Consider the following 4,981-nt stretch of genomic DNA (forward strand, 5'->3'; position numbering starts at 1 on the left):
ATTTTTTTTAATTAAAGTAATTTTAACTCAACTTTGACTGAAATATTGACTTAACGCTACCATCAACTCGATGGAAAGACCTCATCTTGGTTGATTTTTTCACAACCCAAATTAGTGTTCTTTCTTTCTTAATTTTAGGCACAATTTTCTTTGATAGAACTAATTATAAAATTGTATACTAATTTACGTGTAAGAAAAATATAACAACAATCATTACTTTTTTCAGCATACCTTTCCATTTAACAAATCTCCATTACAAAATATTTAACAATATTTTCGTAAAAATGATTTAACATTTTTATAACAAATGCAGCAAAAACTGATTCAAATTGAACTACAGCATACTAATTTGTTTTGGTTTGGATTTTATATTAATATTAGGCAAACGCCCTAGGGTGCAATAAAAAAAGGAGGGGGAAAAATCCCAATAAGCTGTTACAACTCTTGCATATTTCATGTCAATACAGTCCAAACCATCAGTCTTCAATAGTTTCAAATGGAAGGAAGAATAATATTAGGTGAAATCCTAATCCAGTTCTCAGTTCACCAATCAAACTGGAAGAAACCTAACATTTAGGTCCCAACTTTGAGATCGCGAATTAAGAGTCAAAATATATTGTTACTAAACAAATTTACAGAGAACCACAAGTCCATAAACCTCAGCAATGTAGAACACCATAATCACCGCTTCTTGAGTGACTGGAAGCAGCAAAAGAAAAAGGAAAAGTTAAACACCAATAATCACATTGTCAGTAGTAGCTGGTTTTATATTAATTTGAGAAAGCATACAACCTCCGAGATGTCCTTGACCTGCTCAATTATCTCCTGCCTCTTCTGAATAGCTGCCAGAATATATAACACAAGTGTGAAACAGATTTGGTCATAAGGTCAATCAAATTTCGAAAAACAATAATTTTTCTCCTATTACCTTTGCTAGAAATATCTTCAATGCTTCTTGATGTCCTCACTGCAAACCTCTGAAATGCTGGGCTGGAAAACCACAAAGAAACATCACCACGAGAGAATGGATGCAAACACAAGAAACTAATCCAAGCATATCAGGGAGACTAAGGGCCTGCTTTATTACAAATCTTTAATAGTTTTTTCTTCTAAAAAAAAGATAATGAAAAAATCCTTTTGGGTGCATATTTCTTTATCTGATTATTTCGAAAACTTGCTTTCCATAATCATTTAACTTTTATAGTAAAAGTTGAGAGCACAGTTTAATGTTTTTGTTCCTCTTGTTCCCATCTAAAACCCAACCATTACTTTTCCCTCACTCACCCCATACAGCTGCCAACAAAGACTCCCAAACTTATTGAAGCCTAAACCTAAGTCATTTGACAAATTCCTAACAATAATGCACCGGAGAGGGAAATCAATGCGCTCCGATGGGACAGGGGTCAGAAAAAAACGTTGACTCTGAGTGGGATTACGATTCCGTATCATACAATAGAAGACTTCAAATTTGAGAGGGATTAGGATATCCGTCTTAAATAGCATAGCCACCTAAGAGGTGATTGCCCTGGTAATATCTCTGAACTCCGAAGAAAAATAAATATTGTTGGAGAGCATAGAAAAACCTTTCAGAAGATGGTTTCCCTCATCTTAAAGCCCATCCCAACTACTATCTATAAAGGTTATAAAACAATCATCTATTAACTTTAACATCGGAATATATCATAATACCTTTCAAGTATGACTTTAAGAGAATATACACATAATATGCATTAATCGCTAACCAAACGGTTATCTATTGACTTTTAACATTGGAATACATCAGAATATCTTATGAGGTAATCCGAACTGACTTCGGACCACACTAGAAGCATCTGAAGACCTAGAACCCGCCCACTCTACAACACAGCCTGCAACAACCACAAGGCCAGCCAAGGACCCCAAAACAATTACTAAAATTTCTAAAATTCAGCATAGGAAAAATTAATACAACAATAGCACCAACTATCATGGCATATATGTGCCCAAGCAACAACCACTCAAACCCCTTAAAATTTTAGTGAACCAATGTTGTCCTGGAGACTGAATTTATATATATATATATATATATATATATATATATATATATAATATAAAGAACAAAATCTTGAGGCTCTGTCTCACTCCGATCAACATAACAGACATTCTCCCAAAAATACACGAATGGGTCAACAACAAAATTACAGAAAACAAAGTAAAAAAAGTGGTAAAAACATGAACCTGTTGGCAAGACCATTGACAACAACCTCGTTTACGACGTAAGAGAGAACCCTTTGCATGAAATTCGCACCACCGGCCATGTTTATTTCTCAGCTTCAAACTGCAAACGAATCAAAATCATTACCCAAAATCCAAAAAATTCAAAACCGCCCCAATATTAAAACTTAGCATGTAACAATCACTATGTTTTCTCTCATAACCTGATGTTTTACTTCTGGCGAAAAAGTGAAAATACTAGAGAACAATAACCAAAAATAGGGCTTCAAAATCGAAATCGAACGCCGAAAACAGAAAAGGTAACACAAAATTGGGTATTAATCGCAACCCTTGATCTGAGAGATTGTTATGGATTGAGATGCAAGAATCAGAAAAAGGGGGCGAGGGGTTACAACTCACCTTTGAGTTCCGTTTATAACACACTTCTTGCGCACACGTTTCAATATGAGCTTTCTTTGCACCAAGTTTTCTTGGTGCACCTCGTACTTTAAGTTTAAGTATTATGACAAAATTGACTTTCCGTAATATATATATATATATATATATATATATATATATATATATATATATATGAGTTTTTTAATAATTTTTATTCTTAAAACTAAAAAAAATAAATCTTTACTCACATCTCTCATTCCTCTTAATAGCTCCAACAATTCAGAAAATCTGTTAAACAATCTTACAAAAAATGATTTTATAATGAGTTTTCATTTTATATTTTTTGTCTTATCTAATTTTATTCAATTTTCACAAGCATAAAGGAATTGGTAATTGATTTGGAAAAGATCAGAAATACTCGTTGTTAAACAATTTCTTACAAAAAATGATTTTATAATGAGTTTTCATTTTATAATTTTTGTCTTATCTAATTTTCACAACCAGAATGACATCAAAGGAATTGGTAACTGGCCCAGAAACACATGTTGTTAAACAATTTTTTACAAAAAATTATTTTATAATGAATTTTCATTTTATAATTTTTGTCGTATATAATTTTATCTAATTTTCACAAGCATAATAACATCCGAAGGAATTGATAACTGGCCTAGAAGGTTTTTTTAGAGATAATGATTCAACATATGCAGACGATGAAATTAGAGAAGTCCTTGAAGATGGTGAAATTGAAGAGATCTTAAATGAACCTTTGCCTGAAGGTGAATATGTCAATGAGTGAGAAATGAAAGGGAAAGGGTTGAGAGGATGGAGAAAGATGAGTAAAGATTTGGGTTTTTTCAGTTTTGAGAATGAAAATTTTAACCTTAAAACTTATAATTCATGATATATAAGGGTATGTTTGTCTACTAAAACCCGGTACACATTGCTAAAATGTATCAACTGAAAAATGCCTACCCGCGTTAGCAAACCCCATATATATATATATATATATAACAAAATAAAAGTAGGAAGTAATTAGTATTTATCAAAAACGTATTTATTGTGTTTTCTATATTTATTAAAGATTTATCTCAAGTTTTTACGCATTTTTTTTCTCTCAATTTTTTGGTATGTGGTAGTAGTGTGCTTTGTTCGTTTAAGCAACTTGCTTTATTCTATTTAGCTAGTTTTCTTCATCTTCTTTATTTCAATTTATTAATATAAATGTTTTTGTTGGTTAAGTTTAATTTGAGAGTTTATATTTATTTTCTTTAGAATTTATATTTACTTTTATTATATTTCACGGTTATTGAATTTTAAAATTCGGTTTAAGAAATTTATCAGTTTGAAATCTAATTTTAAAAGTTTTATTAAAAATATTATCGAATTTCAAATTAATTTACGAACTTTTTAGGTTTTAAAATTTACCAGATTTCGAAATCTAATTTAGAAATTCACTTAATTTTGAAATCTATTATGAAACTCTTCAAATTTTGAAATTTTGAAATCTATTAAAATTATGTATTTAATGAATTTTGAAATTTGAGATTATCATATTTCAAAATGAAGGAAAAATAATTAATAGATTTCGAAATTCAATTAATAATCTTACTCGATTTCAAAATTTGGTAATTTCAAAATTCGTTGAACACTTCTACTGATATTTTAAAATCCGATATTCATTTATTTTTATCTTTTTTGCTAATTTTTTTTTGAATTTGTTTGAATTCTTTTTAAAATTTGCTTTCCTTGTTTTGTTTTAATAATTTATTGATCTCCAATTATAATTATTACTGAAGAAGGAGGTATTAAAAGGTGGTGATATTATGTTATAGGTGATTATACTATAAGATAGAAGATTATCCTGAGTTTGATGGATTCACAAGTAAATTCAAGTTTCATGTCAAATTTTTATTCTTTTATCAATGAAATGTGCAAGGGAAACTATACAAATAATTTTACAACTAATCATATTTTTCTCACACCTAATGAGTTAATTGAGTGGGTTCGAGATATTGCTTTTGATTTTGTCTTTTTTGTCGTCATTATAAGATATGATAAAGTTAATTGTCAACCAGGGAGAAAAAAGTTTATGTTGTTAAGATGTGAATGGTGGAAAGTATAAAAAATACAAACCTGATGTTCATCCTAGTATATCTGGCACAAGCTCTTAGCAAAATGTACAATGCAGAGATCAAACTCAAGTCTACTTTGCAGAGGTACTGTGCTTTGTCATACGTTTTAGCAAAATGTAGCTTGTACGATGTGTTAGAGCATAAGTCTTTAAGGAAATCATTCCTAGAATGTTTTTCATATCTTTCAACGTCTTTTTCTTGGGTGCATTGATTCTAATAAAGTCTTTCTACTTTTGTTATCTGCACAAATATCAAGA

General features: G+C 30.2%; 1 protein-coding gene across 2 annotated transcripts; it reads right to left on the reverse strand.

Annotated features, from left to right (window-relative positions):
* Positions 1-418: 418 nt before the first annotated feature.
* LOC108320394 (uncharacterized) lies at positions 419-2,735 on the reverse strand. Of its 2 annotated transcripts, none has more exons than XM_017551796.2 (5): positions 2,614-2,735; positions 2,218-2,317; positions 929-990; positions 793-842; positions 419-699 (listed from the first exon to the last, which is right to left on the reverse strand). In XM_017551796.2, exons 2-5 carry the CDS (start codon positions 2,295-2,297, stop codon positions 682-684), a joined length of 210 nt encoding a protein of 69 aa, XP_017407285.1. In that variant the 5' UTR covers positions 2,298-2,317; positions 2,614-2,735; the 3' UTR covers positions 419-681. The 2 variants fall into 2 exon arrangements, with proteins under 2 accessions (XP_017407285.1, XP_017407286.1); XM_017551797.1 differs by lacking the exon at positions 2,614-2,735 and adding an exon at positions 2,418-2,607.
* Positions 2,736-4,981: the final 2,246 nt, after the last annotated feature.

The sequence above is a fragment of the Vigna angularis genome, chromosome 2 (assembly GCF_016808095.1).
Source record: "Vigna angularis cultivar LongXiaoDou No.4 chromosome 2, ASM1680809v1, whole genome shotgun sequence".
In the NCBI taxonomy this organism is placed as follows: domain Eukaryota; kingdom Viridiplantae; phylum Streptophyta; class Magnoliopsida; order Fabales; family Fabaceae; genus Vigna; species Vigna angularis.

Coding starts and splice junctions, on each gene's coding strand:
- LOC108320394 (XM_017551796.2), bottom strand. CDS start 2,297: ATGGCCGGTGGTGCGAATTTCATGCAAAGGGTTCTCTCTTACGTCGTA. Junction 991..2,217: donor GTCAATGGTCTTGCCAACAG/GTTCATGTTTTT, acceptor GTGGTTTTCCAG/CCCAGCATTTCAGAGGTTTG. Junction 843..928: donor TGAAGATATTTCTAGCAAAG/GTAATAGGAGAA, acceptor ATATTCTGGCAG/CTATTCAGAAGAGGCAGGAG.